The sequence below is a fragment of the Equus asinus genome, chromosome 21 (genome assembly GCF_041296235.1).
Source record: "Equus asinus isolate D_3611 breed Donkey chromosome 21, EquAss-T2T_v2, whole genome shotgun sequence".
NCBI classification, from domain to species: domain Eukaryota; kingdom Metazoa; phylum Chordata; class Mammalia; order Perissodactyla; family Equidae; genus Equus; species Equus asinus.
Window position 1 is genome coordinate 55,233,981 of NC_091810.1, and position 12,894 is coordinate 55,246,874.

The 12,894-nt window shown below is 38.1% G+C and overlaps 1 protein-coding gene across 4 annotated transcripts in view; it reads left to right on the top strand.

Moving 5' to 3' along the window:
• Positions 1 to 12,894, top strand: part of SEC22C (SEC22 homolog C, vesicle trafficking protein) — a 30,056-nt gene that overhangs the window by 1,152 nt on the left and 16,010 nt on the right. For 2 of the 4 annotated variants that reach the window (XM_070492310.1, XM_014860117.3), the window contains exon 2: positions 12,375 to 12,583. In XM_070492310.1, the coding sequence (XP_070348411.1) occupies positions 12,402 to 12,583 (182 nt within the window). In that variant the 5' untranslated portion in view covers positions 12,375 to 12,401. Of the gene's footprint in view, positions 1 to 161; positions 262 to 653; positions 777 to 12,374; positions 12,584 to 12,894 lie in introns of those variants that run through there. The other 2 variants (XM_044754440.2, XM_070492311.1) reach the window with 2 other exon arrangements.

Consider the following 12,894-nt stretch of genomic DNA (forward strand, 5'->3'; position numbering starts at 1 on the left):
GGATAGTTTGAGTAAAATGAAAATCTAGGTAATTGAAAGTGGTTTAATATTGCTAAATAGAATTAAATTGACATAATAGAGTTTGCTCTGGAAAATACTTTATAGACGATGTTGTTATACCTCTAAGTGTTTGTCTTTACAACACAGAGGACATGTTGGAGTAGCAAAGTTTTTTATTCCTGGAAGGAGCCTCAGAGATCAACTGCATCCAAAATGTGATTGATGGTCAGAGAGGAAAACTGACTTATTCAAAGTAATACAGTGAGTAAGAAGCGCTTGTAACAAGCTTAAGTCTAAGGCTTGGCTCTTTCTGTTGACAGGTCTCTGGTTAGTTTTGAGTGTTAGTGCTCTAAGAGAAAGATTTGTTTGAGGGAAATAGAGTAGCTGTAATCGCAAAGATTGGATTTAGAGAAGCGGAGTGTAGTGGAAAGATCATAGGCTTTTGAATATTTCAGGTAAGGAAGTTTGGGTTTGAATCCTGGCTCTACCACTTGAGCCTTGGAGCTACAGTTTTCCCACCTGTGGAGTGTGGATTATGCCGACCTTATAGATAGTTATGAGCATTAAATAACATTATCAGTGGAAAAGTTCCTAGCACAGTGCCTGCCATATAATATTAGTTGCTATCAAGTTCAGTCTCCTACTCTTCTTAGCTCCTAAGAAGTAACAGAGTTGATCTTCATCCTCCTCCCCACTTCATCCCCAAGCAACATGGAACAAAGGAGCCTGCGTGACTTACAAATTACATAACCAGTTTTCAAGTCCTATGGCTGAAGGTGAATTCAATAAGGGTGACATAACTCAATTTTGTCTTCTGTACTGTGTATTTGAGGAATGGGCAATATGCCTTATGGTGAACACTTGTGTTTCAATATTTGTGTGCCAAATGAAACTTGTTTTGCTTATATAAATTAACATTTTGCAAGGCTGGTCATTTAATGCTGTTTTTCTTTCCCCCTTTCTCTCTCTCTTTCAGAAGGAGGAGGGGTAGTGTATGTGGTAGGGATTTGGGAGAGGGTTAAGGGTAAAGAGGAGAGAAAAAACCAGTGGGAACAAGGGTGGCCTCCACCTAGACACAAAGTGTTTGCTGGTAGAATAGGGATAATCTATGACATGAGCAGTTTATAAATAGAGCTGAGAAGAGGATTTAGGAAATAGGGGAGGCAGATTAAAATAGAGTTTTTGTAAAACCTAGTAGTAACTTGGATGCTGTATGTTTGATTGCTACTTCTGTTTGTGCTTTTAAGAAATTCCATCTATATAAACTTCTTTCTCTTTTTCTCTCCAAGGAGAGATTTTTTGTGAAAAAGTGTTCAAAATAGAGATTAGCATATGGCAATATCTGCAAACCCACATTTCTTGTTTTAGTGAACAAAACTAAGGCAGCCCTTAGGTCATTCATTCATTTACTTGGCAGATTTTATTAAGGGCTTCCTTTATGTGCCAGGCATGGTGCCAGGTTCCAAGGTCTACTGCCCTTTAGAAGGAGCTGGTAAGACCTAGAAGACAGATGTGTCTCTGTGTGAGCCCTCCGAGGGCTCCCTATGTAATTGGTAATACATTTTTTTAATAATTGATGCATGATATTCCAGATTTATACCACAGCTTTCCTGTTTTAAACTGAATACTAGTTATCTGCAAGCAGCTTTTATTTTAATGAATCCTGAGATTATATAGTACTTTACAGTTTGGAAATGTCATGTGTTATGGAGCTGCTCACTATAAAACATCGCCCTCAACATTCATGCATAAATCATCAGAACCACGGTTAATTAGCAGAAAAGATTATTGTTCTACTAGTGGAGATATTTAAAAATGACATTTAAACATAAGAAGCAAGTGTGAGCATAATTTAAGTAAGTGATATAAAGACCTTAAGTTAATACTTTTTTTCAGCTTGAATTTTAAAATAATTGTAGTTGCAGGGTGTGCAAAGATAGTACAGAGAGGTCCTGTATACCCTTCACCTAGTTTCCCCTGTTGGTTACATCTTACATAACTATAGTACAATATCAATTGTAAGAAATTAACATTGGTATAACATGTGTATAGTTACTTGTCATTTTATGAAATGAGTAGATTCCTATAGCTACCACCGCAATCAAGATACAGGCTTATTCCATCACCACAAAGACTTCTTGCTATCCCTTTATAGTCACACCCATTCCCCTCCTCCCCGCTATCCCTAACCTTTTGCAACCACTAATCAGTTCTCCATCTCTAATTTTGTCATTTTGAGAATGTTCTATAAAAGGATTCATATAGTACGTGACCTTTGGAGATTGGCTTTTTTCACTCAACACAATGCGCTTGAGATCCATCCAGTTGTTCTGTGTTTCAGTAGTTCATTTTTACTGCTGAGTAGTATTCCATGGTATTAATGTACTATGTTTTGATTGAGCATTCACTATTTGTAGGACATTTTGGTTGTTTCCAGTTTTTGGCTCTTACAAATAAAGCTGCTATGCACAATTGTACACACGCTTTTATGTAGACATAAATTTTCATCTCTCTGGGATAAATGTCCAGGAATGTGATTGAAAGATCATATGGTAATTGCATGTTTAGTTTTAAAAGAAACTGCCAAACTGTTTTCCAGAGTGACTGTACCATTTTATAGTCCCACCAGTAATGTATGAGAGATCCAGTTCCTCTGCATGCTTGCCATCATTTGGTATTGTTACTTTTTAAAATTTTAGGTGTTCTGATAGGTGTGTAGTATTATCTCATTGTAATGTTAAGTTGCATTTCCCTTAACACTCAGTGGTGCTGAACATCGTTTTGTGTGCTCATTTGCCATCTGTGTATCCTCTTTGGTGAAATGTCTGTTCACGTACTTTGCCCGTTTTCTAGCTGGATTGTTTTTTTTGCTGTTGAGTTTTGATAGTTTTTTTAAATTCTAGAGTCCCTTATCACACATGTGGTTTACGAATATTTTCTCCCAGTCTTTAGTTTGTCTTTTCATCCTCTTCACATGGACTTTTGCAGAGTAAAAGTTTTTAATTTTGATGAAATCCTATTTACTCGTTTTTCTTTTATGGGTTGTGCTTTTGGTGTCATGCCTAAGAACTCTTCCCCAAGTCCTAAAGATTTTCTTCTACGGTTTCTTCACTTTTATAGTTTTACTTTGTATATTAAATTTATGATATACTTTGAGTTGATTTTTATGTAAGGTGTGAGGTTTAGGCCAAGGGTTTTTTTTTTTTTTTTTTTTGCCTATGGATATTCATTGCTCCAGCTCCATTTCTTGAAAAGACTATTTTCCTCCATCCTCCATTGAATTGTTTTTGCACCATTGTCAAAAATCATTTGGCTGTACTTGTGTAGGTCTATTGCTGGGCTCTCTATTCTGTTCCATTGATCTATTTGTCTGTTCCTCTGCCAATACCACACAGTCTTGATTATTGTAGCTGTATGATAAGTCTTGAAATAGGGTAATGTGGTTCCTTCCACGTTATTCTTTTTCAGAATTGTTTTAGCTCTTTTAGTTTCTATGCCTTTCTATATAAATTTTAGATTAATTTTATCTATATCTACAAAGAACCTTGCTGATATTTTTACAGGAATTGAATTAAACCTGTAAATCAGTTTGGGGGACAATTGACGCCTTTGCTATGTTGAGTCTTCCAATCCGTGAACGTGGTCTGTCTCCTCATTTATTTAGGACTTTTTTGATTTCTTTCAGTAATATTTTATAGTTTTCAGCATACAAGTCCTGTACATGTTTTGTTAGGTATATAACTAAGTATTTTATTTAAAAGAATTCTAGCTTTGTTGATATAATTTTTTGGAATGATTGTAGATGGTATTTTAATTTTGGTTTCTACATGTTCATTGCTCGTACAGGTATCCTCCACTTTCTGAAAGTTTGAGTTATGCCACTTTACTTTTATGAAAGACCTATATTAGTGTGGTAATGGCTTTTTTCATAAAAGCAAAAATCATCTTTGGATTTCTTTTAATTATCGAATACAGGTGCTAATGTAGGTCTTTTGTAAAAGCAAAGTGGCTTAATGTGAACTTTTGGAAAGCAGAAGATGCCCTTTGCTTTATGCCATTTTGGCTTACAAAAGGTTTCATGGAACCCTCAACTTTTGGATAGTGAGGAAAACCTGTATATAGAAATACAATTGAGTTTTGAAAGTTGGTATTATATCCTGCAACCTTGTTGAATTCATTAGCCATTGGAGGGTTTTTTTGTTTTTTGTTTTTGTAGACTCCTTGGAGTTTTCCATGTAGACAATTATGTCATCTGCAAATAGGAGTGGTTTTGTTTCTTCCTTTTCTATTTATATGCCTTTTATTTCTGTTTCTTGCTTTGTTGCACTGGGTGGAATTTCCAGTACTGTGTTTAATAGTAGTGGTCAGAGCAGACATCCTTGTTCCTGATTTTAGAGGGAAAGCATTCAGTCTTTCACCATTAAGCATGATGTTAGCTGTAGGCTTTTTGTAGATGCTCTTTATCAACTTGAGGAAGTTCTCCTCTATTCCTATTTTGCTGAGAGTTTTATCATCAGGGGGTGTTGAATTTTGTCAAATGCATTTTTTGTATTAATTGATACCATTATGTGACTTTTCTTTTTTAGCCTGTTAAGATGATGGATTATATTGATTGATTTTAGAATATTAAGCCAGCCTTGTATCCTGGAATAAATCCTTCTTTGCTATAGTGTCTAATTCTTTTTATTATGTTGCTTAATTCTAGTTGCTAATATTTTGTTAAGGATTTTTGCATGTAAGTTCTTGAGGAGTATTGGTTTCTAGTTTTCTGTTTTTCTGCCGTCTTTATCTGATTTTGATATCAGGGTAATAATAGCTTCATAAAATGAATTGGTTGTTTCCTCCTCTTCTGTTCTTTGGAAGAGATTGTACAGAATTAGTGTTAATTCTTTTTTAAATGTTTAGTAGAGGGGCCGGCTCCATGGCCAAGTGGTTAAGTTTGTGTGCTCCGCTGTGGCGGCCCAGGGTTCGGATCCTGGGTGCAGACATGGCACCGCTCGTCAGGCCACGTTGAGGCGGCGTCCCACATCCCACAACTAGAAGGACCTGCAACTAAGATATACAACTATGTATCAGGGGGGTTTGGGAAATAAAACAGGAAAAAAAAAAAAGATTGGCAACAGTTATTAGCCCAGGTGCCAATCCTTAAAAAAAAAAAAAAAAAAAAGGAAGATTGGCAACAGTTGTTAGCCTAGGTGCCAATCTTAAAAAAAAAAAAAATAAATGTTTAGTAGAATTTGCCAGTGAAATCATCAGAGCCTAGAGATTTCCTTTTCAGAAGTTTTAAAATTACAAGTGAAATTTTCCTAATAGGAAATGTAGTTATAGGATTGTTTAAATTACTTGTTTCATACAGGGTGAATTGTAATTTTGCTTTTTGAGGAATTGATCCATTTCATTGACTTTGTCAGATTTATATGTGTAGAGTTGTTGGTAGTATTCCCTTATTCTTTTTTTTTGGGGAGGAAGATTTGTCCTGAGCTAACATCCATTGCCAATCTTCCTCTTTTTTGGTTGAGGAAGATTAGCCCTGAGCTAATATCTGTGTCAGTCTTCCTCTCTTTTGTATGTGGGATGCCTCCACAGCATGGCTTGATGATTGGAGTAGATCCGTGCCCAGGATCTGAACCTCTGAACCTGGGCTGCTGACACAGAGCACATGGAACTTTAACCACTTGGCCACGGGGCTGGTCCCTCCCTTAGGGTTGTTTTGATGTCTGTATTGTCTGTAGTGATATCCCTTGTTTGAGTCTTGATATCGGTAATTTGTCTCTTGTTTTTTCTTTGTATGTTTTGATAGAGTTTTGTCAATTTTATTGATCTTTTCAAAAGACCAACATTTTATTTCATTGATTTTCTCTATTGCTTTTCTGTTTTCAATTTAATTCATTTCTACTCTATTATTTCCTTCCTCCTTCCTGCTTTTTTTCCTCTTCTTTTTCTAGTTTCTTGACATGTGAGCTTAAATTATTGTTTTCAGAGTTTTCTTCTTTTCTAATGTTAGCGTTTAATGCTATAAGTTTCTCTCAGTACTAGTACTGCTTTAACTGTTTCCCACAAGTTTTGATACATTTTCCTTTTCATTCAGTTCAGTGTATTTTTTTTTTTTTTAAAGATTTTATTTTTTCCTTTTTCTCCCAAAGCCCCCTGGTACATAGTTGTGTATTCTTCGTTGTGGGTTCTTCTAGTTGTGGCATGTGGGACGCTGCCTCAGCATGGTCTGATGAGCAGTGCCATGTCCGCGCCCAGGATTTGAACCAACGAAACACTGGGCCGCCTGCTGCGGAGTGCGCGAACTTAACCACTCAGCCACGGGGCCAGCCCCTCAGTGTATTTTTTTAATTTCCACTTTTGACCCATGGATTATTTTAAAGTATGTTGTTCAGTTTCTGGAGATTTTCATTACCTATTATTAATTTCTAGTTTGATTACATTGTGGTCACAGAACACACTCTGTATGAATTCTTTTAAATTTGTTGAGGTTTGTTTTATGCTCCAAGATATCGTCTGTCTTGCTATATATTCTGTGGGTGCTTGAAAGAAATTCTGTTGTTGGACAGAGTATTCTATAAGTGTTGATTACATACTTTGGTTGGTAGTGTTATTGAGATCCTCTATATCTTTGCTGATTTTCTCTCTAGTTCTATCAATTGTTGAGAGAGGGATGTTGAAGTCTTCAACTCTAACTGTGGATTTGTCTATTTCTCCTATCACTTTATCGGTTTTGCTTTACATATTTTGCATCTCCATTGTTTGGTGCATATACATTGAGTTTTATGTCTTCTTTGTAGATTTAATTTTTTTTGTCATTGTGTGATGTTCTGCTCTATCCTTGGAAATTTTCTTTGCTCTGAAGTCTGTTTTATCTGATATTAATACAACTCACTCTTTATTTTGACTAATATTTCCATGGTATGTTTTTTCTATTCATTTACTTTCACCCTACCTACATTGTTAAATTTGAAGTGAATTTCTTATAGAAAGTATATAATTGGGTCATATCTTTTATCCACTCTGTCAATCTCTGTCTTTGATTGTATGTTTAGACCATTTACGTTTAATGTAATCATTGATATATTAGGGCTTAAGTCTGCTCTTTTATTTTGTGTTTTCTGTTTATTGTTTTTTATTATGTTTTATTTTTCCTGCTTTCCTGTAATTCAAACATTTTTTAGAATTCCATTTTTATTTATGTATAGTGTTTTTAAGTGTGTCTCTTTGTATATCTTTTTTTGTGGTTGCTCTAGTATATAGGTGTATACATATATGTATACGTATAATTGTGTGTGTGTCACTTATCATAGTCTCCTGGTGTCGGCATTTTACCATTTCAAGTGAAGCATAGAAACTTTACTTCCCTTTTATAATTGTCTTAAATATTTTCTTTACGTACATCAAGAACCACATCAGACATGTTATAATTATTGCTTCAATCATCAAATATAACTTAGAAAACTCATGAGGAGAAGGATGATCTATTGTATTTTCCCATGTTTTTACTCTTTCTGTTGTTTTTATCTTCTTTCCTGATATTCCAAGATTCCTTCTTTTATCATTTCCTTTCTGTTTAGAGAACTTCCTTTAGCATTCTCTTAGAGCAGATGTGCTGGCAACAGATTCTTTTAGTGTTCCTTCATCTGAGTATGTTTTCATTTTCCCTACATTCTTGAAGGATATTTTTGCTGAAAGTACAGAATTCTGGGTTGGCAGTTCTTTTCTTTTAGCACTTGAAAAATGTGCTTCCTTTTGGTCTCTGTGGTTTCTATGAGAAATTTGCTGTCATTCGAATTGTTTTCTCCCTGTAGGTAAGGTATTGTTTCTTGCTGCTTTCAAGACTTTTTCTGTCTTTAGTTTTCTTAAGTTTGACTACTATGTCTGTTGGCATGGATTTCTTTGGGTTTATCCTTTCTGGTATTTATTCTTCTTTTTGAATCTGTTGGCTTATGTCTTTTGCCAAATTTGCCAATTTTTCAGACATTGTTTCTTTGAATACTTTTTCAGTCCTGCCCACTTTCTTCTCTCCTCCAGGACTCCAGTGACATGAATGTTAGAGCATTTGTTATTAGCCACAATCCCTGAGGCTCTGTATGATATTTCTCAATCTAGTTTCTCTGATTGTTCAAATTAGGTAATTTCTGTGATCTGTCTTCATGTTCATTGATTCATTTTTCTGTCCCCTCCATTTTACTGTTGAGCTCATTTGTTGAGTTTTACTTCAGTTATTGTATTTTTTTAATTCTAAAACTTCCATTTGGTTCTTTATATCTTCTCTTTCTTTGCTGAGACTTTTTACTTTTCATTTGTTTCAAGTGTGTTTATAATTGCTCATTGAAACATTTTTGTGATGCCTGCTTTAAAGTCTGTCAGATAATTCTATCATCTGTGTCATCTTGATATTGGCGTCAGTTGATTGTCTCTTCTTATTCATGTTGAGATTTTCCTGGTTCTTAATATGACCAGTGATTTTCTCTTGAAGCCTGGACATTTTGGGCCTTATGTTATGAGACTCTAGATCTTATTTAAGTCTTCTGTTTTAGTTGGCCTTTGTTGACACTGTGCTAGCAGGAGAAGTGAGGGTGCTATCTCATTACTGCCAGATGGGAGTAAAAGTCCACGTTCTCCATTTGGTTTCTTTTGACTCCCTGAAGGGAGAGGGCTGTTCATTGTTGCTGGGCAGGAATGGGAATCCTGTCTCTCCAGTGACACAGTGGGAGAGGTTGGCTCATTGCTGCCTGTAGCTTCCTAGTTGGTCTTCTCTGACACTACCCTGGCAGGGTGGGGAGCTGGGGTACCACCTCATTACCACCAGGCAAGAGTAGAAGTCTAGGCTCTTCATTTGGCCTTTGCTTGTAGCTATATGATGGTTGTAGTATTTTCTGTGGTGTTTGCCTGGAGTAGAATGTTTTTTCTAAAAGTTTTCTGTTTTGCTAGGCTGCAGCTTTCCTGGTTCTTTGACTCAAGAGAGCAGCCTCTTTGTTGTTGTTTTGGGGGCTTTTTTTTTTCAGTTTACTCCCATTGGTGTTTCTGGATTTCCAGCTTCTCCAGCACCAAGACTGGGATATATGAGGGAAAAAGAAAACCAAGTGAACCCACAGCTGTGTCATTCTTCAGGTCCCAAGGTCTCTAGCCAGTCTGCCTTCTTCTTTCCACCTTTTGGAATCTCGTTATGTTTTAATTATAATGTCCATGGGTTTTAGTTGTATTTAGTGGGAGTTGGTTTTCCAACTTTCAGAAGCAGAAGTCCCCAGTTCATTCTTCTCTGAGCAGTGGTCAGATTTCTTATTCGAGTACAGATTGTTTCATTATAGCCCATAACCTGAATTCACCAACATCAGATCCCTCCAGTATTCAAAGCCCTTACCAGGCACTGTGAAGAACACAAAGATGATCCTCTCCCTATTTGTATCAGTTTTTTTTCATCTTTTGGAATACAAAGTGCATTTTCACAAAGGAAAAAAATCTTGCAGGCATTGTGTCTGTTCTTGGACTCTTCCACAGCAGCTTGTAAAATACCGCCACCCCTGGGGCAGTTACCATCTGTACACTGACCTACTCACATATACTCACATACAAGTAACAGTTAATATCACAGTGTCACCTTCATTTAAGCACTGTAAACAGTTTTAAATATTTTAAAAAATGGATGTGGGTTCACTGGTTTGCAGTGTTAGGAACTTGATAAAACTGAAAAACAGTTTTTATCTTGCATGTTATTGTTTGAGGAGAAGCAGGTTTGATCACTAAAAGGGTAAAAGGGATGAAATAGACAGCCTGGAGGGAATTTTTGGGTCCTTTAGAGAGTGGTAGAACTGGTTCTTATGATTCTGTCACTTGGAAAGCTCAGTTTTTCCGTTTTTACTGGTTAAATATGGTGCCTGGCACATAGGAGATGCTCTATAAAGACAGCACTAGAGAGGGTATTTGGGAGTTGACTGGAATAAAGGCATATTGCTTTCCCTTAGAAGAGCGTACAATTTACTCAGGCCTCTAAAAAGTATCTTTCTTATTTTGCCTTGGGAGTGTTTCTGTCCTGTCTCTAACTCTCTTGGTATCTCATTGATTCGTTGTTTTTTGTGGGGGGATGGGACGTGGGGGGGCTCAGTGTCTTTATATCTCGGCTTAGGGCTCTTGTTGAAGTTCTTTTTTTTTTTTTTTTTTTATCAAGTGGCCTTCTTATAATTTTTTCTTTTTTTAAAGATTTTATTTTTTTCCTTTTTCTCCCCAAAGCCCCCTGGTACATAATTGTATATTCTTTGTTGTGGGTCCTTCTAGTTGTGGCATGTGGGATGCTGCCTCAGCGTGGTTTGATGAACAGTGCCATGTCCGTGCCCAGGATTCGAACCAACGAGACACTGGGCCGCCTGCAGCGGAGCTCGCGAACTTAACCACTCGGCCACGGGGCCAGCCCCTCAAGTGGCCTTCTTAGAAACACCTTTATTACCAGTGTTCTTAAAAACTTCTCTATGTGCATTGCAGATGGCTATAACTTCCTTCACTGATAATAACACTGTTATCAAGATAGCATGGAAGTTGAAGTTCTTGTTTAGACTGTAAGCCCTGGTATCAAGTTGATCTTGTAGTCTTCCCTTATCTTTATCAGGGCTTTGTGCCCTATAGTTAAAAAAAAAATTATTTCTAAGTTAAATATTTCAAACATTCATGAAAGTATATAAGATAATGCAGCTACCCTCCATATACCTATCCTCTGATGCTTTTTTTGGTGCTAGAGGTCTCAGCATTGGCCAATCAGCTGGGGTATATACAGTCCACAAGGCCTTCTGGCAGTTGGCCTGGCCCTGCCAATGGTGCTGGGAGCTTAGCAGTTTTGTGTGTGGATGTATCTTTCCTGGGGCTTTTCACATTTTTGCTCCGTAATGGAAAATGTGGGGAGTTGGAACAAATGGACTGTATAGGGTCTGTTGGCTGGTAGACTAATTTTTCTTTTTGCCTTCTCTGGGTTTTTATACTACTACAATTTCTACATGTGTAAAATGGGAATAAACATTCATCCATTCATCCATTCCAGAGATGGTCTTTATTCTTAGAACTTACACTTAGGTTGTGAAATGATAAATCAGTAAAATAGAGAACAAAGAGGTAGGTTCTCTGGGAATTTAGAGAAGGGGGAAGGTTTCATGGAAAGGGTGAGTTTAAGACAGTCTTTGATGTGGATTTGGATATGGGGATATCAGAAGAATCCAGACCTAGGTGAAGAATACACAGAGGCACAGAGGTGAAGAGCATGGTGTGCATCCTGGGGGCTCCCCTTTCCGACCACCCACAGGAACTGAGATACCTAATAGGGTTATATCCCTAGACTTCTTTGGAAGAAGAGTCCACCAGTGTACATCCCTGTTAACATCCTCTCAAACGGAAGACCTGACAGACAGGATCTGTGAAACAGGGTGTGTGGGCACATGGGAGGATCCACTGAAGCTGTAAGAGCCGCCTCACTCATCCCTGGTTGCAGGGCTGCCACATGCAGATGTGTAGGTTATGCTTGTACAAACACCTGCAGAGTTAACAGATGCGGCTAAAACCCAGCCAGGCTCTGCCACCAGAACTGGTCCAGGGCCATTTCTACCCTCAGAAGCACCTTGTTCTAATTTGCCAAAGGCACCAGGAAGGCTCAGAATCTGTTTCCTTTTGTTTCTTAATAGTGCTTACATATCATGGCCAAATATTTAGTATCTTACTGTAATATAATTTGCTAAATGACTTCCTTTGGCCATCTGTAGAAGCTCAGTCATCATTTTGAAGACTGGCTCTGTATCAAGCATTTGTAGCAATTCAGGAGGACGTACTAAAATATCTCAGTTCCATTTTAGCCTTCTGCTGTCCTTGCCACCAGCTTTAGGTTAGGTGCTCAGAATCTCTCTACTGCAGGTGAGGATATGGCGACTAAACTGCTCAGCACCTACCTCCTTGGGTGACCTGAAATGCACAGGTCACTGGACCCCTTCCTTCCTGCTTCAGTGTCAGGCGCTTCCTGTCCCTTTTTTTGCCCATCTTGCTACCTGTATCCTGCTACCAACTGTCATTGCTGTTGCTCCTGAGGCCTTCTGGTCCTACTTCCTTACTTCTCTATTCCTTTCTATCTCATCCCAGTTGGTTTAATTTTGAAAAGTGAGAGATTCATCAGAGAGAAGGAAAAGAAGGATTATGAATGAAGAAGAGAGAGTTAGAGAGGATAATAAAGGGAAGAGAATTGGGAGTGACATGGCAGTAGAGGGCAGGGAAATAATAGTAAAAACAACATTTGCAATTATAGTGAGGTTGAGGGTGAAACAACCCAGAATGGACGTTTTGAGGGCAAGGGTGTCTCTGGCACCATCATCAGGCCCTCAGTAACAAGGTGACCTTGCTTTCCTCAGGTGTCCTCATGACTTCTCTTGCGGACCATGTCCATGATCCTTTTTGCCTGTGTGGTAAGGGTAAGGGATGGACTGCCTCTCTCAGCGTCCACTGACTTTTACCACACCCAAGATTTTCTGGAATGCAGGAGACGGCTCAAGACTTTAGCCTTGCGACTGGCTCAGTATCCAGGCCGAGGTTCTGCAGAAGGACGTGACTTCAATATACAGTAAGCAAGCATGTTCACTTTGCCAGAACATTGGCTAAATTTGGGTTACTTTTAGCTATATATTGAGGTAGCATTATGCTGATCACACTGTGTGTTAAAAGCAGATCTGACCTACGGCTGGCCCAGTGGTACAGTGGTTAAGTTCACACGTTCCCCTTTGGTGGGCCGAGGTTCGCTGGTTCAGATCCTGGGTGCAGACCTATGCACTGCTTACCCAGCCATGCTGTGGCAGGTGTCACACATATAAAGTAGAGGAGGGTGGGCACGGACTTTAGCTCAGGGCCAGTCTTCCTCAGCAAAAAGAGGAGAAT